Genomic DNA, 27,954 nt, shown 5'->3' on the forward strand with positions numbered 1-27,954 from the left:
TCATGCAGAAGCTCCAGACCGTCACCCAGCTTTCTAGAGATCCGGAGTGCCATACAGCTCCTCACTGTTACCTTTCTTTGGTGTCAGTCTATACTGTAGTTCTAGCATTACATTCATGAACCAGGAGACACAGGATAATGGGCCTGATGAGGAATGACCTCTAGATGATGCTGCAGCCAGGACCTATAAGGAAGGTCCCCGGAGCCCATTAACCCCTCGGTGCTGTCACTGGCTTGTCCTCCGGCTGTCACAGTCCACCTGTCTCATGAAGATGAAGCGCTCGGCCACGCAGTGGGCGGTCAGACGAGCTTCGGGGTCGTGGTCCCAGCACTCAGAGATCGTGTCACACAGGAGGTCCATGCCCTGCAATAGGGGTCAGAGGTGAGTGGGCGGGGTCAGGGTTAGCTCCTCCCTGCTAATAACGGGCAGATGACCAGACGGGACCATGTGATGTCTCACCGGGTGTCTCCTCCAGCTGTCAGGAATCTCCGGCCGCCCCCGTCCATGTAACACGACGTCCCGCATGGTTTCCACGCACGGCTGCTCCTGAACCACCGACCCAAAGGGCAGTTCATAGCTTTTCACCTCTGTGGGGGCAAAAAAGGAGAGACCTGTGTAAAACGAGATGTCTTAAAGGGGCGCCCCAACTATCTGCACAGTCGCCGCCTATTTCCTCATCTCTGGTCATTACGTCTGATTTTCAGTTATTCTGGAAACCGTCAACAAGCTGCTGCTGACGGACGCACGACGCTTATTACCATGCCATGATAGTACTGGCTACTCGTGGGTTAATAAGCCGGCAGGACGCGACATACATGGCAGGGCGTGACAAACACGTGGCGGGACGCAACACACATGGCAGGGCATGACACACAATACACATGTGGCACCAACAGCAGATCAGTCAGCAGCAGCTTGTTTATGGTTTCCAGACGTTCCACTTTTACTACGACTGAGACGGAGCCTTGACACACAAGGAATCTAGAGCCCCTGCTGCACCCCCGGCCCCTCGCAGGCTTCTCTAGAGCTGCACCCCCGGCCCCTCGCAGGCTTCTCTAGAGCTGCACCCCCGGCCCCTCGCAGGCTTCTCTAGAGCTGCACCCCCGGCCCCTCGCAGGCTTCTCTAGAGCTGCACCCCCGGCCCCTCGCAGGCTTCCCTAGAGCTGCACCCCCGGCCCCTCGCAGGCTTCCCTAGAGCTGCACCCCCGGCCCCTCGCAGGCTTCCCTAGAGCTGCACCCCCGGCCCCTCGCAGGCTTCCCTAGAGCTGCACCCCCGGCCCCTCGCAGGCTTCCCTAGAGCTGCACCCCCGGCCCCTCGCAGGCTTCTCTAGAGCTGCACCCCCGGCCCCTCGCAGGCTTCTCTAGAGCTGCACCCCCGGCCCCTCGCAGGCTTCTCTTGAGCTGCACCCCCGGCCCCTCGCAGGCTTCTCTTGAGCTGCACCCCCGGCCCTGGCGCCACAGCCCCTCGCAGGCTTCTCTAGAGCTGCACCCCCGGCCCCCTCGCAGGCTTCTCTAGAGCTGCACCCCCGGCCCCCTCGCAGGCTTCTCTAGAGCTGCACCCCCGGCCCCCTCGCAGGCTTCTCTAGAGCTGCACCCCCGGCCCCCTCGCAGGCTTCTCTAGAGCTGCACCCCCGGCCCCCTCGCAGGCTTCTCTAGAGCTGCACCCCCGGCCCCCTCGCAGGCTTCTCTAGAGCTGCACCCCCGGACCCTCGCAGGCTTCTCTTGAGCTGCACCCCCCGGCCCTGGCGCCACAGCCCCTCGCAGGCTTCTCTAGAGCTGCACCCCCGGCCCCTCGCAGGCTTCTCTTGAGCTGCACCCCCGGCCCCTCACAGGCTTCTCTAGAGCTGCACCCCCGGCCCTGCTGCCACCACCCCTCACAGGCTTCTCTAGAGCTGCACCCCCGGCCCTGCTGCCACCACCCCTCACAGGATTCTCTAGAGCTGCACCCCCCGGCCCCTCACAGGCTTCCCTAGAGCTGCACCCCCGGTCCTGGCGCCACAGCCCCTCACAGGCTTCTCTAGAGCTGCACCCCCGGCCCCTCGCAGGCTTCTCTATAGCTGCACCCCCGGCCCCTCGCAGGCTTCCCTAGAGCTGCAGCCCCGGCCCCTCGCAGGCTTCTCTAGAGCTGCACCCCCGGCCCTGCTGCCACCACCCCTCACAGGCTTCTCTAGAGCTGCACCCCGGCCCTGCTGCCACCACCCCTCACAGGCTTCTCTAGAGCTGCACCCCCGGCCCTGCTGCCACCACCCCTCGCAGGCTTCTCTAGAGCTGCACCCCCGGCCCCTCGCAGGCTTCTCTAGAGCTGCACCCCCGGCCCCTCGCAGGCGTCCCTAGAGCTGCACCCCCGGCCCCTCGCAGGCTTCCCTAGAGCTGCACCCCCGGCCCCTCGCAGGCTTCTCTAGAGCTGCACCCCCGGCCCCTCGCAGGCTTCCCTAGAGCTGCACCCCCGGCCCCTCGCAGGCTTCTCTAGAGCTGCACCCCCGGCCCCTCGCAGGCTTCTCTAGAGCTGCACCCCCGGCCCCTCGCAGGCTTCTCTAGAGCTGCACCCCCGACCCCTCGCAGGCTTCTCTTGAGCTGCACCCCCGGCCCTGGCGCCACAGCCCCTCGCAGGCTTCTCTAGAGCTGCACCCCCGGCCCCCTCGCAGGCTTCTCTAGAGCTGCACCCCCGGCCCCCACGCAGGCTTCTCTAGAGCTGCACCCCCGGCCCCCTCGCAGGCTTCTCTAGAGCTGCACCCCCGGCCCCCTCGCAGGCTTCTCTAGAGCTGCACCCCCGGCCCCCTCGCAGGCTTCTCTAGAGCTGCACCCCCGGCCCCCTCGCAGGCTTCTCTAGAGCTGCACCCCCGGCCCCCTCGCAGGCTTCTCTAGAGCTGCACCCCCGGCCCCCTCGCAGGCTTCTCTAGAGCTGCACCCCCGGCCCCCCTCGCAGGCTTCTCTAGAGCTGCACCCCCGGCCCCCTCGCAGGCTTCTCTAGAGCTGCACCCCCGGCCCCCTCGCAGGCTTCTCTAGAGCTGCACCCCCGGCCCCCTCGCAGGCTTCTCTAGAGCTTCACCCCCGGACCCTCGCAGGCTTCTCTTGAGCTGCACCCCCGGCCCTGGCGCCACAGCCCCTCGCAGGCTTCTCTAGAGCTGCACCCCCGGCCCCTCGCAGGCTTCTCTTGAGCTGCACCCCCGGCCCTGGAGCCACAGCCCCTCGCAGGCTTCTCTAGAGCTGCAGCCACAGCCCCTCGCAGGCTTCTCTAGAGCTGCACCCCCAGCCCCTCGCAGGCTTCCCTAGAGCTGCACCCCCGGCCCCTCGCAGGCTTCTCTAGAGCTGCACCCCCGGCCCTGCTGCCACCACCCCTCACAGGCTTCTCTATAGCTGCACCCCCGGCCCCTCGCAGGCTTCCCTAGAGCTGCACCCCCGGCCCCTCGCAGGCTTCTCTATAGCTTCACCCCCGGCCCCTCGCAGGCTTCTCTATAGCTGCACCCCCGGCCCCTCGCAGGCTTCCCTAGAGCTGCACCCCCGGCCCCTCGCAGGCTTCTCTAGAGCTGCACCCCCGGCCCCTCGCAGGCTTCCCTAGAGCTGCACCCCCGGCCCCTCGCAGGCTTCTCTAGAGCTGCACCCCCGGCCCCTCGCAGGCTTCTCTAGAGCTGCACCCCCGGCCCCTCGCAGGCTTCTCTAGAGCTGCACCCCCGGCCCCTCGCAGGCTTCTCTAGAGCTGCACCCCCGGCCCCTCGCAGGCTTCTCTTGAGCTGCACCCCCGGCCCTGGCGCCACAGCCCCTCGCAGGCTTCTCTAGAGCTGCACCCCCGGCCCCCTCGCAGGCTTCTCTAGAGCTGCACCCCCGGCCCCCTCGCAGGCTTCTCTAGAGCTGCACCCCCGGCCCCCTCGCAGGCTTCTCTAGAGCTGCACCCCCGGCCCCCTCGCAGGCTTCTCTAGAGCTGCACCCCCGGCCCCTCGCAGGCTTCTCTTGAGCTGCACCCCCGGCCCTGGAGCCACAGCCCCTCGCAGGCTTCTCTAGAGCTGCACCCCCAGCCCCTCGCAGGCTTCCCTAGAGCTGCACCCCCGGCCCCTCGCAGGCTTCTCTAGAGCTGCACCCCCGGCCCCTCACAGGCTTCTCTAGAGCTGCACCCCCAGCCCTGCTGCCACCACCCCTCACAGGCTTCTCTAGAGCTGCACCCCCGGCCCCTCACAGGCTTCTCTAGAGCTGCACCCCCAGCCCTGCTGCCACCACCCCTCACAGGATTCTCTAGAGCTGCACCCCCGGCCCCTCACAGGCTTCCCTAGAGCTGCACCCCCGGTCCTGGCGCCACAGCCCCTCACAGGCTTCTCTAGAGCTGCACCCCCGGCCCCTCGCAGGCTTCTCTATAGCTGCACCCCCGGCCCCTCGCAGGCTTCCCTAGAGCTGCAGCCCCGGCCCCTCGCAGGCTTCTCTAGAGCTGCACCCCTGGCCCTGCTGCCACCACCCCTCACAGGCTTCTCTAGAGCTGCACCCCTGGCCCTGCTGCCACCACCCCTCACAGGCTTCTCTAGAGCTGCACCCCCGGCCCTGCTGCCACCACCCCTCACAGGCTTCTCTAGAGCTGCACCCCCGGCCCCTCGCAGGCTTCTCTAGAGCTGCACCCCCGGCCCCTCGCAGGCGTCCCTAGAGCTGCACCCCCGGCCCCTCGCAGGCTTCCCTAGAGCTGCACCCCCGGCCCCTCGCAGGCTTCTCTAGAGCTGCACCCCCGGCCCCTCGCAGGCTTCTCTAGAGCTGCACCCCCGGCCCCTCGCAGGCTTCCCTAGAGCTGCACCCCCGGCCCCTCGCAGGCTTCCCTAGAGCTGCACCCCCGGCCCCTCGCAGGCTTCTCTAGAGCTGCACCCCCGGCCCCTCGCAGGCTTCTCTTGAGCTGCACCCCCGGCCCTGGCGCCACAGCACCTCGCAGGCTTCTCTAGAGCTGCACCCCCGGCCCCCTCGCAGGCTTCTCTAGAGCTGCACCCCCGGCCCCCTCGCAGGCTTCTCTAGAGCTGCACCCCCGGCCCCCTCGCAGGCTTCTCTAGAGCTGCACCCCCGGCCCCCTCGCAGGCTTCTCTAGAGCTGCACCCCCGGCCCCCTCGCAGGCTTCTCTAGAGCTGCACCCCCGGCCACCTCGCAGGCTTCTCTAGAGCTGCACCCCCGGCCCCCTCGCAGGCTTCTCTAGAGCTGCATCCACGGACCCTCGCAGGCTTCTCTTGAGCTGCACCCCCGGCCCTGGCACCACAGCCCCTCGCAGGCTTCTCTAGAGCTGCACCCCCGGCCCCTCGCAGGCTTCTCTTGAGCTGCACCCCCGGCCCTGGAGCCACAGCCCCTCGCAGGCTTCTCTAGAGCTGCAGCCACAGCCCCTCGCAGGCTTCTCTAGAGCTGCACCCCCAGCCCCTCGCAGGCTTCCCTAGAGCTGCACCCCCGGCCCCTCGCAGGCTTCTCTAGAGCTGCACCCCCGGCCCCTCACAGGCTTCTCTAGAGCTGCACCCCCGGCCCTGCTGCCACCACCCCTCACAGGCTTCTCTAGAGCTGCACCCCCGGCCCTGCTGCCACCACCCCTCACAGGATTCTCTAGAGCTGCACCCCCGGCCCCTCACAGGCTTCCCTAGAGCTGCACCCCCGGTCCTGGCGCCACAGCCCCTCACAGGCTTCTCTAGAGCTGCACCCCCGGCCCCTCGCAGGCTTCTCTATAGCTGCACCCCCGGCCCCTCGCAGGCTTCTCTATAGCTGCACCCCCGGCCCCTCGCAGGCTTCCCTAGAGCTGCAGCCCCGGCCCCTCGCAGGCTTCCCTAGAGCTGCACCCCTGGCCCTGCTGCCACCACCCCTCACAGGCTTCTCTAGAGCTGCACCCCTGGCCCTGCTGCCACCACCCCTCACAGGCTTCTCTAGAGCTGCACCCCCGGCCCTGCTGCCACCACCCCTCACAGGCTTCTCTAGAGCTGCACCCCCGGCCCCTCGCAGGCTTCTCTAGAGCTGCACCCCCGGCCCCTCGCAGGCTTCCCTAGAGCTGCACCCCCGGCCCCTCGCAGGCTTCTCTAGAGCTGCACCCCCGGCCCCCTCGCAGGCTTCTCTAAAGCTGCACCCCCGGCCCCCTCGCAGGCTTCTCTAGAGCTGCACCCCCGGCCCCCTCGCAGGCTTCTCTAGAGCTGCACCCCCGGCCCCCTCGCAGGCTTCTCTAGAGCTGCACCCCCGGCCCCCTCGCAGGCTTCTCTAGAGCTGCACCCCCGGCCCCCTCGCAGGCTTCTCTAGAGCTGCACCCCCGGCCCCCTCGCAGGCTTCTCTAGAGCTGCACCCCCGGCCCCCTCGCAGGCTTCTCTAGAGCTGCACCCCCGGCCCCCTCGCAGGCTTCTCTAGAGCTGCACCCCCGGACCCTCGCAGGCTTCTCTTGAGCTGCACCCCCGGCCCTGGCGCCACAGCCCCTCGCAGGCTTCTCTAGAGCTGCACCCCCGGCCCCTCGCAGGCTTCTCTTGAGCTGCACCCCCAGCCCCTCGCAGGCTTCCCTAGAGCTGCACCCCCGGCCCCTCGCAGGCTTCTCTAGAGCTGCACCCCCGGCCCCTCACAGGCTTCTCTAGAGCTGCACCCCCGGCCCTGCTGCCACCACCCCTCACAGGATTCTCTAGAGCTGCACCCCCGGCCCCTCACAGGCTTCCCTAGAGCTGCACCCCCGGTCCTGGCGCCACAGCCCCTCACAGGCTTCTCTAGAGCTGCACCCCCGGCCCCTCGCAGGCTTCTCTATAGCTGCACCCCCGGCCCCTCGCAGGCTTCCCTAGAGCTGCAGCCCCGGCCCCTCGCAGGCTTCTCTAGAGCTGCACCCCTGGCCCTGCTGCCACCACCCCTCACAGGCTTCTCTAGAGCTGCACCCCTGGCCCTGCTGCCACCACCCCTCACAGGCTTCTCTAGAGCTGCACCCCCGGCCCTGCTGCCACCACCCCTCACAGGCTTCTCTAGAGCTGCACCCCCGGCCCCTCGCAGGCTTCTCTAGAGCTGCACCCCCGGCCCCTCACAGGCTTCCCTAGAGCTGCACCCCCGGCCCCTCGCAGGCTTCTCTAGAGCTGCACCCCCGGCCCCTCGCAGGCTTCTCTAGAGCTGCACCCCCGGCCCCTCGCAGGCTTCTCTAGAGCTGCACCCCCGGCCCCTCGCAGGCTTCCCTAGAGCTGCACCCCCGGTCCCACCAGCCCCGGCCCCTCGCAGGCTTCTCTAGAGCTGCACCCCCGGCCCCTCACAGGCTTCTCTAGAGCTGCACCCCCGGCGCTGCTGCCACCACCCCTCACAGGCTTCTCTAGAGCTGCACCCCCGGCCCCTCACAGGCTTCCCTAGAGCTGCACCCCCGGCCCTGGCGCCACAGCCCCTCACAGGCTTCTCTAGAGCTGCACCCCCGGCCCCTCGCAGGCTTCTCTAGAGCTGCACCCCTGGCCCTGCTGCCACCACCCCTCACAGGCTTCTCTAGAGCTGTACCCCCGGCCCTGCTGCCACCACCCCTCACAGGCTTCTCTAGAGCTGCACCCCCGGCCCCTCGCAGGCTTCTCTAGAGCTGCACCCCTGGCCCTGCTGCCACCACCCCTCACAGGCTTCTCTAGAGCTGCACCCCCGGCCCTGCTGCCACCACCCCTCACAGGCTTCTCTAGAGCTGCACCCCCGGCCCTGCTGCCACCACCCCTCACAGGCTTCTCTAGAGCTGCACCCCCGGCCCCTCACAGGCTTCCCTAGAGCTGCACCCCCGGCCCTGGCGCCACAGCCCCTCACAGGCTTCTCTAGAGCTGCACCCCCGGCCCCTCGCAGGCTTCTCTAGAGCTGCACCCCCGGCCCCTCGCAGGCTTCTCTAGAGCTGCACCCCCGGCCCCTCGCAGACTTCTCTAGAGCTGCACCCCCGGCCCCTCGCAGGCTTCTCTAGAGCTGCACCCCCGGCCCCTCGCAGGCTTCTCTAGAGCTGCACCCCCGGCCCCTCGCAGGTTTCTCTAGAGCTGCACCCCCGGTCCCTCGCAGGCTTCTCTAGAGCTGCACCCCCGGCCCCACCAGCCCCGGCCCCTCACAGGCTTCTCTAGAGCTGCACCCCCGGCCCCTCGCAGGCTTCTCTAGAGCTGCACCCCCGGCCCCTCGCAGGCTTCTCTAGAGCTGCACCCCCGGCCCCTCGCAGGCTTCTCTAGAGCTGCACCCCCGGCCCCTCTCAGGCTTCCCTAGAGCTGCACCCCCGGCCCCTCGCAGGCTTCTCTAGAGCTGCACCCCCGGCCCCTCCCAGGCTTCTCTAGAGCTGCACCCCCGGCCCCACCAGCCCCGGCCCCTCACAGGCTTCTCTAGAGCTGCACCCCTGGCCCCTCGCAGGCTTCTCTAGAGCTGCACCCCCGGCCCCTCGCAGGCTTCCCTAGAGCTGCACCCCCGGTCCCACCAGCCCCTCGCAGGCTTCTCTAGAGCTGCACCCCCGGCCCCTCACAGGCTTCTCTAGAGCTGCACCCCCGGCCCTGCTGCCACCACCCCTCACAGGCTTCTCTAGAGCTGCACCCCCGGCCCTGCTGCCACCACCCCTCACAGGCTTCTCTAGAGCTGCACCCCCGGCCCTGGCGCCACAGCCCCTCACAGGCTTCTCTAGAGCTGCAGCCCCGGCCCCTCGCAGGCTTCTCTAGAGCTGCAGCCCCGGCCCCTCGCAGGCTTCTCTAGAGCTGCAGCCCCGGCCCCTCGCAGGCTTCTCTAGAGCTGCAGCCCCGGCCCCTCGCAGGCTTCTCTAGAGCTGCACCCCTGGCCCTGCTGCCACCACCCCTCACAGGCTTCTCTAGATCTGCACCCCCGGCCCTGCTGCCACCACCCCTCACAGGCTTCTCTAGAGCTGCACCCCCGGCCCCTCGCAGGCTTCTCTAGAGCTGCACCCCCGGCCCCTCGCAGGCTTCTCTAGAGCTGCACCCCCGGCCCTGCTGCCACCACCCCTCACAGGCTTCTCTAGAGCTGCACCCCCGGCCCCTCACAGGCTTCCCTAGAGCTGCACCCCCGGCCCTGGCGCCACAGCCCCTCACAGGCTTCTCTAGAGCTGCACCCCCGGCCCCTCGCAGGCTTCTCTAGAGCTGCACCCCTGGCCCTGCTGCCACCACCCCTCACAGGCTTCTCTAGAGCTGCACCCCCGGCCCTGCTGCCACCACCCCTCACAGGCTTCTCTAGAGCTGCACCCCCCGCAGGCTTCTCTAGAGCTGCACCCCCGGCTCCTCGCAGGCTTCTCTAGAGCTGCACCCCCGGCCCCTCTTCTCTGGAGTTCTCCCCGCATTATTCCCATCTCAGTCGAGCCTTCTGTTCTCTAGTTCTTCTCCATCTTGTGACTCTGTGCAGTTATAACACTACAACTCCCAGCATGTCCGGTGTCGGCAGCACAGTCTAGAGGATACTGGCTCATCACATGAGATTTCGGAGGATTTCCCCACGGCCTCACCTCCTATCGCCTCACACCTGGATGCCATTTCCCATAATACCAAAGCCAAGGAGTAAACATCCATCTGCTTGAAGGACTCCATGTCCTCCAGATTCACCCGGGACTCCAGAACCTCAGGGGCCATATAGCGAGCCGTCCCAACCTGCACAGGACAGAGACCGTGTCAGCATTAGCCAGAGCCCCAACATAAGGCCAATACACTGAGCGTGCCCATATGTTATGTCACCTATATATGCAAGGATACAATATACACCTCCGCTATATACTGTGACTATGACATCACATCTAGACCGCCTATATAAAGTGTCGTTGTCTCATCAGCTAAACTCATGTGTGATGTAATGTATATGTGTAGTATATATATATGTGTGTAGTGTGTGATGTAATATATATATGTGTGTGTAGTGTGTGTTGGCTATGACATCACCTTCACATCCCCTATAGACTGGATATATGTGTGTGTGTGTGTGATGTAATATATATGTGTAGTATATATATATATATATGTGTGTGTGTGTGTTGTAATATATATATGTAGTATATATATATGTGTGTGTGTGTGTGTGTGTGTGATGTAATATATATGTGTAGTGTATATATATATATATATATATATATATGTGTGTGTGTGTGATGTAATATATATGTGTAGTACATATATGTGTGTGTGTGTGATGTAATATATATATGTAGTATATATATATATATATATATATATATGTGTGTGTGTGTGATGTAATATATATACATGTGTGTGTTGGCTATGACATCCCCTTCACATCCCCTATAGACTGGATATATATGTGTGTGTGATGTAATATATATATATATATATATATATATATATATATATATATATATGTGTGTGTGTGTGTGTGTGTGATGGCTATGACATCCCCTTCACATCCCCTATAGACTGGATCTATATGTGTTTCCCATCTCTATAGTGGACAGAGCGCCTATAGGCCGGGGCTCAGCGCTGACCTCTGACCTCTCTTCACATCTCACCTGACCACTGTTGGCGAAGTCATCAGCTGTTAGTGCGGGGTCGAGGCGCAGGGCGATGCCGAAGTCACACAGGGCGCACTCCGCGTGGCTCCTCACCAGGATGTTGCTGCTCTTGAGGTCACGGTGAGCTATGGCGACCTTGGAGCTTCCACATGGAGTGTAGTCACTGTGCAGATGAACCACGCCACTCACAATGGAGCCGGCCATGTCCAGCAGAGAGGTCCAGCTCAGGAGGTGGCGGGATAAGTAGTCCTTGAGGTTGCCCCTGGGGTAGTAGGCGGTGATGATCCAGTACTCCTTGTGCAGGCTGCTGCCGCGCTCCTCCATGGTGATGAACTGCAGCACATTGTCATGCTTCAGGTTGGCGTCGGTGAAGATGCTGCTCTCCTTCTGCCATGAGGAATATTCCTGGACAGGGAAGATCTTGACGGCCACCAGCTCGTAGTGTCCAGACTCGCTGTGTTTCAGCTTGGCTCTCCACACCTCAGCGAAGCGCCCCTTCCCCACGCGGTGCTCCAGCTCGATGGGCAGCAGCTCGGTGTTGTGGTTGATGCTGTTGGCGCAGGCCGTACTTATATCACATTGGGAGGAGGACAATCGGCAGGAGTCATGGCCGGACCTCGGGCTCTGCAGCGGGACACTAGTGCGGCCGGCTCTCTCCAGCCAGGGCTTCGGCCTCCTACTCCGTCTATGGGTGCGGTAAAGGTAGAAGAGGCAGCTGACCGTCATGGCCAAGAGGAGAGGAGGGAGCAAACTGATGGTGGCCACCGGTACGGCCGCCCGACTATGGAGCAGCGAGAAGCCTGGAGGGAGACATGGAGGACTCATAGTATACACATATATACTGTATATAGGAGACTGGAGGGAGGACTCATAGTATACACATATATACTGTCTATAGGAGACTGGAGGGAGGACTCATAGTATACACATATATACTGTATATAGGAGACTGGAGGACTCATAGTATAAACATATATACTGTATATAGGAGACTGGAGGACTCATAGTATAAACATATATACTGTATATAGGAGACTGGAGGGAGGACTCATAGTATACACATATATACTGTATATAGGAGACTGGAGGGAGGACTCATAGTATACACATATATACTGTATATAGGAGACTGGAGGACTCATAGTATAAACATATATACTGTATATAGGAGACTGGAGGGAGGACTCATAGTATACACATATATACTGTATATAGGAGACATGGAGGACTCATAGTATACACATATATACTGTATATAGGAGACTGGAGGGAGGACTCATAGTATAAACATATATACTGTATATAGGAGACTGGAGGGAGGACTCATAGTATACATATATATACTGTCTATAGGAGACATGGAGGACTCATAGTATACACATATATACTGTATATAGGAGACTGGAGGGAGGACTCATAGTATACACATATATACTGTATATAGGAGACTGGAGGGAGGACTCATAGTATACACATATATACTGTATATAGGAGACTGGAGGACTCATAGTATACACATATATACTGTATATAGGAGACATGGAGGACTCATAGTATACACATATATACTGTATATAGGAGACTGGAGGACTCATAGTATACACATATATACTGTATATAGGAGACTGGAGGACTCATAGTATACACATATATACTGTATATAGGAGACTGGAGGACTCAGTATACACATATATACTGTATATAGGAGACTGGAGGACTCATAGTATACACATATATACTGTATATAGGAGACTGGAGGACTCATAGTATACACATATATACTGTATATAGGAGACTGGAGGACTCAGTATACACATATATACTGTATATAGGAGACTGGAGGACTCATAGTATACACATATATACTGTATATAGGAGACATGGAGGACTCATAGTATACACATATATACTGTCTATAGGAGACTGGAGGACTCATAGTATACACATATATACTGTATATAGGAGACTGGAGGGAGGACTCATAGTATACACATATATACTGTATATAGGAGACTGGAGGGAGGACTCATAGTATACACATATATACTGTATATAGGAGACATGGAGGACTCATAGTATACACATATATACACATATATACTGTATATAGGAGACATGGAGGACTCATAGTATACACATATATACTGTCTATAGGAGACTGGAGGACTCATAGTATACACATATATACTGTATATAGGAGACTGGAGGACTCATAGTATACACATATATACTGTATATAGGAGACCGGAGGACTCATAGTATACACATATATACTGTATATAGGAGACTGGAGGACTCATAGTATACACATATATACTGTCTATAGGAGACTGGAGGACTCATAGTATACACATATATACTGTATATAGGAGACTGGAGGGAGGACTCATAGTATACACATATATACTGTATATAGGAGACTGGAGGGAGGACTCATAGTATACACATATATACTGTATATAGGAGACATGGAGGACTCATAGTATACACATATATACACATATATACTGTATATAGGAGACATGGAGGACTCATAGTATACACATACATACTGTATATAGGAGACTGGAGGACTCATAATATACACATATATACTGTATATAGGAGACTGGAGGACTCATAGTATACACATATATACTGTATATAGGAGACTGGAGGACTCATAGTATACACATATATACACATATATACTGTATATAGGAGACATGGAGGACTCATAGTATACACATACATACTGTATATAGGAGACTGGAGGACTCATAATATACACATATATACTGTATATAGGAGACATGGAGGACTCATAGTATACACATACATACTGTATATAGGAGACTGGAGGACTCATAGTATACACATATATACTGTATATAGGAGACATAGAGGACTCATAGTATACACATATATACTGTATATAGGAGACTGGAGGGAGGACTCATAGTATACACATATATACTGTATATAGGAGACTGGAGGACTCATAGTATACACATATATACTGTATATAGGAGACTGGAGGACTCATAGTATACACATATATACTGTATATAGGAGACTGGAGGGAGGACTCATAGTATACACATATATACTGTATATAGGAGACTGGAGGGAGGACTCATAGTATACACATATATACTGTATATAGGAGACTGGAGGGAGGACTCATAGTATACACATATATACTGTATATAGGAGACTGGAGGACTCATAATATACACATATATACTGTATATAGGAGACTGGAGGACTCATAGTATACACATATATACTGTATATAGGAGACATGGAGGACTCATAGTATAAACATATATACTGTATATAGGAGACTGGAGGACTCATAGTATACACATATATACTGTATATAGGAGACATGGAGGACTCATAGTATAAACATATATACTGTATATAGGAGACTGGAGGACTCATAGTATACACATATATACTGTATATAGGAGACATGGAGGACTCATAGTATAAACATATATACTGTATATAGGAGACTGGAGGGAGGACTCATAGTATACACATATATACTGTATATAGGAGACTGGAGGACTCATAGTATACACATATATACTATATATAGGAGACTGGAGGACTCATAGTATACACATATATACTGTATATAGGAGACTGGAGGACTCATAGTATACACATATATACTGTATATAGGAGACTGGAGGGAGGACTCATAGTATACACATATATACTGTATATAGGAGACTGGAGGACTCATAGTATACACATATATACTGTATATAGGAGACTGGAGGACTCATAGTATACACATATATACTGTATATAGGAGACATGGAGGACTCATAGTATACACATATATACTGTATATAGGAGACTGGAGGACTCATAGTATACACATATATACTGTATATAGGAGACTGGAGGGAGGACTCATAGTATACACATATATACTGTATATAGGAGACTGGAGGACTCATAGTATACACATATATACTGTATATAGGAGACTGGAGGGAGGACTCATAGTATACACATATATACTGTATATAGGAGACTGGAGGGAGGACTCATAGTATACACATATATACTGTATATAGGAGACATAGAGGACTCATAGTATACACATATATACTGTATATAGGAGACTGGAGGGAGGACTCATAGTATACACATATATACTGTATATAGGAGACATAGAGGACTCATAGTATACACATATATACTGTATATAGGAGACTGGAGGGAGGACTCATAGTATACACATATATACTGTATATAGGAGACTGGAGGACTCATAGTATACACGTATATACTGTATATAGGAGACTGGAGGACTCATAGTATACACATATATACTGTATATAGGAGACTGGAGGACTCATAGTATACACATATATACTGTATATAGGAGACTGGAGGGAGGACTCATAGTATACATATATATACTGTCTATAGGAGACATGGAGGACTCATAGTATACACATATATACTATATATAGGAGACTGGAGGACTCATAGTATACACATATATACTGTATATAGGAGACTGGAGGGAGGACTCATAGTATACATATATATACTGTCTATAGGAGACTGGAGGACTCATAGTATACATATATATACTGTATATAGGAGACTGGAGGACTCATAGTATACACATATATACTGTATATAGGAGACTGGAGGACTCATAGTATACACATATATACTGTATATAGGAGACATGGAGTACTCATAGTATACACATATATACTGTATATAGGAGACTGGAGGACTCATAGTATACACATATATACTGTATATAGGAGACTGGAGGACTCATAGTATACACATATATACTGTATATAGGAGACTGGAGGGAGGACTCATAGTATACACATATATACTGTATATAGGAGACTGGAGGACTCATAGTATACACATATATACTGTATATAGGAGACATGGAGGACTCATAGTATACACATATATACTGTATATAGGAGACTGGAGGACTCATAGTATACACATATATACTGTCTATAGGAGACTGGAGGGAGGACTCATAGTATACATATATATACTGTCTATAGGAGACATGGAGGACTCATAGTATACACATATATACTGTATATAGGAGACTGGAGGGAGGACTCATAGTATACACATATATACTGTATATAGGAGACTGGAGGACTCATAGTATACACATATATACTGTATATAGGAGACTGGAGGACTCATAGTATACACATATATACTGTATATAGGAGACTGGAGGACTCATAGTATACACATATATACTGTATATAGGAGACTGGAGGACTCATAGTATACACAAATATACTGTATATAGGAGACTGGAGGACTCATAGTATACACATATATACTGTATATAGGAGACTGGAGGACTCATAGTATACACATATATACTGTATATAGGAGACTGGAGGGAGGACTCATAGTATACATATATATACTGTCTATAGGAGACTGGAGGACTCATAGTATACATATATATACTGTATATAGGAGACTGGAGGACTCATAGTATACACATATATACTGTATATAGGAGACTGGAGGGAGGACTCATAGTATACACATATATACTGTATATAGGAGACATGGAGTACTCATAGTATACACATATATACTGTATATAGGAGACTGGAGGACTCATAGTATACACATATATACTGTATATAGGAGACTGGAGGACTCATAGTATACACATATATACTGTATATAGGAGACTGGAGGGAGGACTCATAGTATACACATATATACTGTATATAGGAGACTGGAGGACTCATAGTATACACATATATACTGTCTATAGGAGACTGGAGGGAGGACTCATAGTATACATATATATACTGTCTATAGGAGACATGGAGGACTCATAGTATACACATATATACTGTATATAGGAGACTGGAGGGAGGACTCATAGTATACACATATATACTGTATATAGGAGACTGGAGGACTCATAGTATACACATATATACTGTATATAGGAGACTGGAGGACTCATAGTATACACATATATACTGTATATAGGAGACTGGAGGACTCATAGTATACACATATATACTGTATATAGGAGACTGGAGGACTCATAGTATACACAAATATACTGTATATAGGAGACTGGAGGACTCATAGTATACACATATATACTGTATATAGGAGACTGGAGGACTCATAGTATACACATATATACTGTATATAGGAGACATGGAGGACTCATAGTATACACATATATACTGTATATAGGAGACTGGAGGACTCATAGTATACACAAATATACTGAACTAGCAGGCCTGAAACGAACCAAACCCATAAGACAAACCAACAAACAGTCCCACAAATGGTTCCACAGCGACTGCAGAGCACTACGCCATACCCTAAGAACAGCCTCCAACCAAAAACACAGGGACCCCAACAACAAGGAGGTGAGGGAAGCCTACAGCAATCTATGCAAGCAATACAAGGGCACCCTCAGAGAGAAGAAACAGAGGGACCTCTCCCACAAAATCCAGCAACTAGAGGACTCCCTCCAGGACAGCTCATTCTGGGAGACCTGGCACCACATGGGCACAAAGCCCAAGAAAAACTCTCTCCACATCCAAAATGGCAATATCTGGCTCAACTACTTCAGAGGTCTCTACAAAAACATCCCAGAAGAAGAACTAACTCCAGAACAGCAACAGATAATCACCAAACTGAGGGACATGGAGAAAGTCATCAAAGACTTCCAGAACCCTCTGGACTCGCCAATCACCATAAAAGATATACAGGAAAGAATTGTCCTGCTGAAAGGCAAAAAGGCCAGTGGCCCTGACGGCATCCTACCAGAGATGATCAAATACAGCCCTCCAGCAATACACGCGGCACTGGCAAAGCTATTCACCCTCGTGCTCAATGCTGGACACTTCCCCGAAGACTGGAACAAAGGCCTCATAACCCCCATCTACAAGAATGGGGACCAATATGACCCCAACAACTACAGAGGGATCTGCGTCAGCAGCACATAGCTAGGGAAACTGTTCAACAGCATCATCAATAACAGAATCCTCACCTTCCTCACACAACACGGGGTCCTCAGCAAGAGCCAAGCAGGGTTCATGCCAAACCACCGCACCACAGACCATATCTACACCCTGCACAGCCTCATCAAGACGCACGTCCACAACACCAGAAGAGGCAAGATATTCACCTGCTTCGTGGACTTTAAGAAGGCGTTTGATTCAGTATGGCACCCAGGCCTACTCCTAAAACTCCTAGAGAGTGGAATAGGAGGGAGAATGTACGACGTCATCAAGAGCTCCTACACCGGAAACCAGTGCAGTGTGAAGGTGAATGGGAAAAGGACCGCATACTTCCAACAGGCCCGAGGGGTCAGACAAGGCTGTAGCCTGAGCCCAACGCTCTTCAACATCTATATCAATGAACTGGCTACAGCCCTGGAGGCCTCACCAACCCCAGGCCTCACCCTGAACAATCGAGAGGTGAAGTTCCTGCTATACGCCGATGACCTCCTACTCCTGGCCCCCACCGAGAAAGACCTCCAAGAAAGCCTGTCAGTGCTGGAAAAATTCAGCACCACATGGGCCCTACCCATCAACCAGAAGAAGACCAAAGTCATGGTATTCCAGAAGAAGGGCCACAATAAAGCCTCCACCACCCCACAATTCACACTGAACGGCTCCACACTGGAGAAAACCAACAGCTACACCGACCTGGGGCTGGAGCTCAGCCAATCAGGAAGCTTCAAAGCAGCAATAGAAACCCTGAAAGCAAAAGCCTGCAGAACCTTCTACGCCATCAGAAGACAACTGTACCACCTCAAACCACCGGTGAGGGTCTGGATGAAGATATTTGACGCAGTCATCTCCCCGATCCTTCTCTATGGCAGTGAGGTTTGGGGCCCAGCCACCTACCCAGACCAGTCAAGGTGGGATTCCAGCCCAACAGAGAACTTCCACCTGGAGTTCTGCAAATACCTGCTCCATGTCCATCGCAACACCACCAACATGGCCTGCAGGGCAGAGCTAGGCAGACTCCCCCTATGGCTCACCATACAGAAGAGGGCGCTAGCTTTCCAGGCACACATCCAGGGGAGCGACTCCTACCACCACCAAGCATGGCTAAGCCACCTGAGCAAACCAGACACTCACCAACCAAACAGCAGCCAACCACCAAACCAAAAACACCAACAGATGATAACCAAGGCCGAAATAAAGGCGACCACAGAGGCAAACAGAGAGCGGTACATTGAAGAATGGAGAAACCAAATAAATAACTCCAAGAAACTCACCAATGTGTACCAATCCCTACAAAGGGACTACACCATGGCCACCTACCTGGAGAGAATACGCCACCCCAAGCACAGACAGACCCTGAGCCGGTACAGACTGAGCGCCCACAACCTAGAGATAGAGACGGGGCGATACAGGCAGACGTACAAGCCACGGGAGAAGAGACTGTGCCAGCACTGTGACCAGGGGGTCCTAGAAGACCAGACCCACTTCCTGCTACACTGCACCAAATACTCAGCTGTGAGGGCCGTCTACTACCAAAGACTCTCTGCCCACATCCCAGACTGGGAGAAGAGGAAACTCTACATCCTACTGGGAGAAGAAGAGGCCACTGTGGAGATCGCTGCCCAATACGTGTCCAGCTGTCACCAAACCAGAGGAAGATGAGACTCCACGGACTGTTATATTTATCCCAATACACCCGCCCCGCCCCCACCTCCCCATATAGCAGTCACCAACTAAGAGGAAGATGAGACTCCATGGACTGTTATATTTATCCCAATACACCCGCCCCACCCCACCCCCCCATATAGCGGTCACCAACTAAGAGGAAGATGAGACTCCATGGACTGTTATAACCGAACCCCCCCCCCCATACCCACCACCCACCCAACCCAACTCCCCCCCCCCCACCCACCCACTTTACTAGCTTTGGCAATGCCAAATACCTATTCGGACGTGCCAATAAAGCATTTTTTGATTTGATTTGATTTGTATATAGGAGACTGGAGGACTCATAGTATACACATATATACTGTATATAGGAGACTGGAGGGAGGACTCATAGTATACACATATATACTGTATATAGGAGACTGGAGGGAGGACTCATAGTATACACATATATACTGTCTATAGGAGACATGGAGGACTCATAGTATACACATATATACTGTATATAGGAGACATGGAGGACTCATAGTATACACATATATACTGTATATAGGAGACTGGAGGGAGGACTCATAGTATACACATATATACTGTATATAGGAGACTGGAGGGAGGACTCATAGTATACACATATATACTGTATATAGGAGACTGGAGGACTCATAGTATACACATATATACTGTCTATAGGAGACTGGAGGACTCATAGTATACACATATATACTGTCTATAGGAGACTGGAGGACTCATAGTATACACATATATACTGTCTATAGGAGACATGGAGGACTCATAGTATACACATATATACTGTATATAGGAGACTGGAGGACTCATAGTATACACATATATACTGTATATAGGAGACTGGAGGGAGGACTCATAGTATACACATATATACTGTATATAGGAGACTGGAGGGAGGACTCATAGTATACACATATATACTGTATATAGGAGACTGGAGGACTCATAGTATACACATATATACTGTATATAGGAGACTGGAGCGAGGACTCATAGTATACACATATATACTGTATATAGGAGACTGGAGCGAGGACTCACAGTATACACACACACACACACATATATATGCAACCAACCAAGAACCCAGCCCGTCCTCTGCAGGACAGCTCATTACAAGGTTTACACACTGAAGATGAAATCACTAACTATCAGTAGTTGGAACATACAAGGGCTGAACGCCTCAGCCTATAGATCTAACCCAAAAGATCCAGACTTCATAGACAGACTAAAAAACATAGACATCCAAATCCTCCTAGAGACATGGACCCGGGCAGATGACGAGTCCCTAACACCCATGGGCTACAAGGAACTCTCAGTGCCCGCCCAGAAAAATAAGACCACCAAACATGGCCGCCACTCAGGAGGCATACTAATATGGTACAAGGAGGAGCTCAAAGAACACGTAAAAGCTACCAAACGTGGAACTAATCACATATGGATAAAAATAAGCAGCTCCATCCTCAGCGGCCAGCAGGACATCTATCTCTGTGCAGTATATATGCCCCCACCAGGGTCCCCCTACCATGACCCCGACACTTACGAGGTCCTACAAAGGGAAGCCGTCCACTTCCAACCCAAAGGCAGAGTACTAATATGCGGAGACCTGAATGCAAGGACAGGCACAGAGATAGACTACCTGCCTCCTGACGACAACCCACATACGCACGGTAGTGAGATCCACCACCCAGAACCCACACAGACAAGAAGAAACAGCCAAGACAGAATTGTCAACAAGAGTGGGAGACAACTGCTGAACATGTGCCGAAGCCTAGGACTGTACATAATAAACGGACGTACCACAGGCGATCCCAGAGGACGCTTCACACTAAACTCTCAAGTGGGCAACAGCGTGGTGGACTATGCCATTACAGACGCAGACCTGTCAGACATTGAAGACTTCACAATCGCACCTGACTCCCATCTATCAGACCACAACCAGATCCTACTATACATGAGAACCAGGAACAAAACACCCATACATGAGCCCCAACAGTCCGGCCTCTACAACCTACCAAGACATTTCACATGGGCCAACCACCCGGCCATAGAATATACCAACGCAACCAACCGACCCGAAATCAAGACACTGCTCACAAACTTCCATACAAACACCTATCAGCCAGACCAACAGGGAGTCACCAGAGCTGTGAAGGATCTCAAGTACATCCTACAGACGACAGCAGAACTAGCAGGCCTGAAACCAATCAAACCCATAAGACAAACCAACAAACAGTCCCACAAATGGTTCCACAGCGACTGCAAAGCACTACGCCATACCCTAAGAACAGCCTCCAACCAAAAACACAGGGACCCCAACAACAAGGAGGTGAGGGAAGCCTACAGCAATCTATGCAAGCAATACAAGGGCACCCTCAGAGAGAAGAAACAGAGATACCTCTCCCACAAAATCCAGCAACTAGAGGACTCCCTCCAGGACAGCTCATTCTGGGAGACCTGGCACCACATGGGCACAAAGCCCAAGAAAAACTCTCTCCACATCCAAAATGGCAATATCTGGCTCAACTACTTCAGAGGTCTCTACAAAAACATCCCAGAAGAAGAACTAACTCCAGAACAGCAACAGATAATCACCAAACTGAGGGACATGGAGAAAGTCATCAAAGACTTCCAGAACCCTCTGGACTCACCAATCACCATAAAAGATATACAGGAAAGAATTGCCCTGCTGAAAGGCAAAAAGGCCAGTGGCCCTGACGGCATCCTACCAGAGATGATCAAATACAGCCCTCCAGCAATACACGCGGCACTGGCAAAGCTATTCACCCTCGTGCTCAATGCTGGACACTTCCCCGAAGACTGGAACAAAGGCCTCATAACCCCCATCTACAAGAATGGGGACCAATATGACCCCAACAACTACAGAGGGATCTGCGTCAGCAGCACATAGCTGGGGAAACTGTTCAACAGCATCATCAATAACAGAATCCTCACCTTCCTCACACAACACGGGGTCCTCAGCAAGAGCCAAGCAGGGTTCATGCCAAACCACCGCACCACAGACCATATCTACACCCTGCACAGCCTCATCAAGACGCACGTCCACAACACCAGAAGAGGCAAGATATTCGCCTGCTTCGTAGACTTTAAGAAGGCATTTGATTCAGTATGGCACCCAGGCCTACTCCTAAAACTCCTAGAGAGTGGAATAGGAGGAAGAACGTACGACGTCATCAAGAGCTCCTACACCGGAAACCAGTGCAGTGTGAAGGTGAATGGGAAAAGGACCGCATACTTCCAACAGGCCCGAGGGGTCAGACAAGGCTGTAGCCTGAGCCCAACGCTCTCCAACATCTATATCAATGAACTGGCTACAGCCCTGGAGGCCTCACCAACCCCAGGCCTCACCCTGAACAATCGAGAGGTGAAGTTCCTGCTATACGCCGATGACCTCCTACTCCTGGCCCCCACCGAGAAAGACCTCCAAGAAAGCCTGTCAGTGCTGGAAAAATTCAGCACCACATGGGCCCTACCCATCAACCAGAAGAAGACCAAAGTCATGGTATTCCAGAAGAAGGGCCACAATAAAGCCTCCACCACCCCACAATTCACACTGAACGGCTCCACACTGGAGAAAACCAACAGCTACACCGACCTGGGGCTGGAGCTCAGCCAATCAGGAAGCTTCAAAGCAGCAATAGAAACCCTGAAAGCAAAAGCCTGCAGAACCTTCTACGCCATCAGAAGACAACTGTACCACCTCAAACCACCGGTGAGGGTCTGGATGAAGATATTTGACGCAGTCATCTCCCCGATCCTTCTCTATGGCAGTGAGGTTTGGGGCCCAGCCACCTACCCAGACCAGTCAAGGTGGGATTCCAGCCCAACAGAGAACTTCCACCTGGAGTTCTGCAAATACCTGCTCCATGTCCATCGCAACACCACCAACATGGCCTGCAGGGCAGAGCTAGGCAGACTCCCCCTATGGCTCACCATACAGAAGAGGGCGCTAGCTTTCCAGGCACACATCCAGGGGAGCGACTCCTACCACCACCAAGCATGGCTAAGCCACCTGAGCAAACCAGACACCCCCCAACCAAACAGCAGCCAACCACCAAACCAAAAACTCCAACAGATGATAACCAAGGCCGAAATAAAGGCGACCACAGAGGCAAACAGAGAGCGGTACATTGAAGAATGGAGAAACCAAATAAATAACTCCAAGAAACTCACCAATGTGTACCAATCCCTACAAAGGGACTACACCATGGCCACCTACCTGGAGAGAATACGCCACCCCAAGCACAGACAGACCCTGAGCCGGTACAGACTGAGCGCCCACAACCTAGAGATAGAGACGGGGTGATACAGACAGACGTACAAGCCACGGGAGAAGAGACTGTGCCAGCACTGTGACCAGGGGGCCCTAGAAGACCAGACCCACTTCCTGCTACACTGCACCAAATACTCAGCTGTGAGGGCCGTCTACTACCAAAGACTCTCTGCCCACATCCCAGACTGGGAGAAGAGGAAACTCTACATCCTACTGGGAGAAGAAGAGGCCACTGTGGAGATCGCTGCCCAATACGTGTCCAGCTGTCACCAAACCAGAGGAAGATGAGACTCCACGGACTGTTATATTTATCCCAAAACACCCGCCCCGCCCCCACCTCCCCATATAGCAGTCACCAACTAAGAGGAAGATGAGACTCCATGGACTGTTATATTTATCCCAATACACCCGCCCCACCCCACCCCCCCATATAGCGGTCACCAACTAAGAGGAAGATGAGACTCCATGGACTGTTATATTTATCCCAATACACCCGCCCCACCCCCACCTCCCCATATAGCAGTCACCAACGAAGAGGAAGACGAGACTCCACGGACTATTATAAACAGTCACTGTAATGTGGACACCGTATAGCGGTATAATATAGTCCCTGTAATGTGGACAGTGTATGGCGGTATAGTCCAGTCACTATATGGCACTCTTATGGGGCATCCCTTGGTGGATGACATTGTCGGAGCCTCTTCCCATGATCATGTTGGACCCCCCCCGTTTCGGGTTCCTCACCGTTGCTTTGGTTGTAGAAGATGAGTTTGTCGTTGCACTCGGGCTCGTCCACACAGCCACAGATATAGAGGCGGCCGGAGCGGCTGGACATTGGCTGCATCAGGCACTGCGAGGTGTTGTATCTGGGCAGCCGCAGGTTCTCCAGGGGCAGCAGAGGGGGGTGACAGAGCGACATGACCTGCACACTGTCATTATCCTGCTTCCTGCAAGACAAGAGCCACGTGACTATGTGCCTGGAGCTCGGGCCCCCAACCTGACTGCAGGGCCCCCCACAGCGGCTCCTCCTGTCACCCCTAAAGACTTGTGATCTGCAGTGAGTGGCCGAAACTAGATCCCACTCTGGTCCTCCTCTGCCTGCTGCGGGGACAAAGAGGCGCCACATTGTCCCCGAATCTCCTGCAGGTCCTACAACTCCCGACTTAGGGACACCCCGAACCGTCTGCAAGATGTCAGTGTATGGACATTCCTTATAACCAGCGCCACAACCTTGTCCCGCTCACACAGCCGATCCCGACCTTGTCCCACTCACACAGCCGATCCCGACCTTGTCCCACTCACACAGCCGATCCCGACCTTGTCCCGCTCACACCGCCGATCCCGACCTTGTCCCGCTCACACCGCCGATCCCGACCTTGTCCCGCTCACACAGCCGATCCCGACCTTGTCCCGCTCACACAGCCGATCCCGACCTTGTCCCGCTCACACAGCCGATCCCGACCTTGTCCCGCTCACACAGCCGATCCCGACCTTGTCCCCCTCACACAGCCGATCCCGACCTTGTCCCGCTCACACAGCCGATCCCGACCTTGTCCCGCTCACACCGCCGATCCCGACCTTGTCCCGCTCACACCGCCGATCCCGACCTTGTCCCGCTCACACAGCCGATCCCGACCTTGTCCCGCTCACACCGCCGATCCCGACCTTGTCCCGCTCACACAGCCGATCCCGACCTTGTCCCGCTCACACAGCCGATCCCGACCTTGTCCCCCTCACACAGCCGATCCCGACCTTGTCCCGCTCACACAGCCGATCCCGACCTTGTCCCGCTCACACAGCCGATCCCGACCTTGTCCCGCTCACACAGCCGATCCCGACCTTGTCCCGCTCACACCGCCGATCCCGACCTTGTCCCGCTCACACCGCCGATCCAGACCTTGTCCCGCTCACACAGCCGATCCCGACCTTGTCCCGCTCACACCGCCGATCCCGACCTTGTCCCGCTCACACAGCCGATCCCGACCTTGTCCCGCTCACACAGCCGATCCCGACCTTGTCCCCCTCACACAGCCGATCCCGACCTTGTCCCGCTCACACAGCCGATCCCGACCTTGTCCCGCTCACACCGCCGATCCCGACCTTGTCCCGCTCACACCGCCGATCCCGACCTTGTCCCGCTCACACAGCCGATCCCGACCTTGTCCCGCTCACACAGCCGATCCCGACCTTGTCCCCCTCACACAGCCGATCCCGACCTTGTCCCGCTCACACAGCCGATCCCGACCTTGTCCCCCTCACACAGCCGATCCCGACCTTGTCCCGGTCACACCGCCGATCCCGACCTTGTCCCGCTCACACAGCCGATCCCGACCTTGTCCCGCTCACACCGCCGATCCCGACCTTTTCCCGCTCACACAGCCGATCCCGACCTTTTCCCGCTCACACAGCCGATCCCGACCTTGTCCCCCTCACACCGCCGATCCCGACCTTGTCCCCCTCACACCGCCGATCCCGACCTTGTCCCCCTCACACCGCCGATCCCGACCTTGTCCCGCTCACACAGCCGATCCCGACCTTGTCCCGCTCACACCGCCGATCCCGACCTTGTCCCGCTCACACAGCCGATCCCGACCTTGTCCCGCTCACACCGCCGATCCCGACCTTGTCCCGCTCACACAGCCGATCCCGACCTTGTCCCGCTCACACAGCCGATCCCGACCTTGTCCCGCTCACACAGCCGATCCCGACCTTGTCCCCCTCACACAGCCGATCCCGACCTTGTCCCGCTCACACAGCCGATCCCGACCTTGTCCCGCTCACACAGCCGATCCCGACCTTGTCCCGCTCACACAGCCGATCCCGACCTTGTCCCCCTCACACAGCCGATCCCGACCTTGTCCCGCTCACACAGCCGATCCCGACCTTGTCCCGCTCACACAGCCGATCCCGACCTTGTCCCGCTCACACAGCCGATCCCGACCTTGTCCCGCTCACACAGCCGATCCCGACCTTGTCCCGCTCACACAGCCGATCCCGACCTTGTCCCGCTCACACAGCCGATCCCGACCTTGTCCCGCTCACACAGCCGATCCCGACCTTGTCCCGCTCACACCGCCGATCCCGACCTTGTCCCGCTCACACCGCCGATCCCGACCTTGTCCCGCTCACACCGCCGATCCCGACCTTGTCCCGCTCACACAGCCGATCCCGACCTTGTCCCGCTCACACAGCCGATCCCGACCTTGTTGCGGTGTGAGATAAGCTCAGCAGCAGATCTCACTTTTGTCCTACACTGACACATTGAAACAAACCCTTAGCAGTGTGAGCTGGACCAAGTCAAGGCAGACTCAGGGTACATGTGGCGACTATGGCAGAGGGAGGGAGATGATGGGGTAGATCCCGCAGAGCGCTGCTCCTTACCATACAGTGACACAGATCTCTTCGGCCGTCACACAATAGGAGCTGAGGCTGCAGTTGGTGAAGCAGATTCCGCCCTCGCACCGCGGCTCAGAGTTATCGCACCATTTACACAGGTTTGTTCGTGGGCTGCGGTGAGCGGCGACCAGCGACACTGCGGCAAACACAGGGGAACAGAGGTATTACACGGCTGACCATCAAGTATACTGACTACCAAGTATAAGTAACTGCTCCTCAGTCACCTCCAAAGCTGCAGCCAGGGATTTGCAATGACATTATACTCCATTCACATCCAGAGCTGCACTCATAATCCTACAGCTACATCAGGCCTTCATATACTAAACCTGCAGATACCATTCTGCCGCCATAGCAAGTCCTAAACTCCAGTCACATCCAGAGCTGTTAATATCCAAAGTTCTGTACTCCAGTCCCATCTAAAACTGCAGCCGTAGAGAAAAGAAAGGTCCTGGTTCACACAGAACACGTCACATCCTATCTTATACTCCAGTTATATACAAAGCTGCAGCCACAGATCGGTGGAATCCGGTTACCACACAGGCTGCGCACGCTCGCACCTCCCTGCTGCCCCCTGCTGGTTCACTGATTCCTCTGATGATGCAGAATTCTGATTGCAGCTCTGGATGTAACAGGAGAATAACACGTGAAGTCATTAGACAACACGCTGCTTTTAATGGGTGTGGAGTATAACAGAGGCTTCATGACTGCAGCTCTGCATGTAACTGGAGTATAAGACATGATATCAGGGTATACTTGTCGCTGCAGCTTTGGATATGAATGGAGAATAAGACGTAATATGAGGACATACTTGTGACTGCTCTGGATGGGAGTGGAGTATAACGTGTGACTACATTGTATTCCTTCCAGTAACATCTGGGCGCCGCTCGTCTCTGTGGCCGACTCGTCCGGCGCCCGCTCAGCTGCCATTAATTACTCTATTGATGAGGATGTGGCTCTCGTTATAAACATCTGTTAACCCTCTCATAACCAGAGCGCAGAAGAAAATGATCAGAGAAGAACTGGAGATCCAGTGTCTGAATGTAAGTAATGAAACACCCGAAATGCACAATATACACAGTGCAAAAGTATTCACCCCCTCCACGTGTTACTGAGAAATCACACTGAAACATGCCCCAGGTCACACAGTAACTGCCCCACAG

At 54.3% G+C, this 27,954-nt stretch overlaps 1 protein-coding gene across 1 annotated transcript; it reads right to left on the reverse strand.

The window, feature by feature from the left end:
- Positions 1-27,721, reverse strand: LOC142186431 (TGF-beta receptor type-2-like). Its single transcript, XM_075261266.1, has 7 exons — positions 27,603-27,721; positions 26,780-26,941; positions 24,143-24,345; positions 10,397-11,199; positions 9,389-9,530; positions 460-587; positions 1-363 (listed from the first exon to the last, which is right to left on the reverse strand). Exons 1-7 carry the CDS (start codon positions 27,719-27,721, stop codon positions 226-228), a joined length of 1,695 nt encoding a protein of 564 aa, XP_075117367.1. The 3' UTR covers positions 1-225.
- Positions 27,722-27,954: the final 233 nt, after the last annotated feature.

This window comes from Leptodactylus fuscus, unplaced genomic scaffold (assembly GCF_031893055.1).
Source record: "Leptodactylus fuscus isolate aLepFus1 unplaced genomic scaffold, aLepFus1.hap2 HAP2_SCAFFOLD_1015, whole genome shotgun sequence".
In the NCBI taxonomy this organism is placed as follows: domain Eukaryota; kingdom Metazoa; phylum Chordata; class Amphibia; order Anura; family Leptodactylidae; genus Leptodactylus; species Leptodactylus fuscus.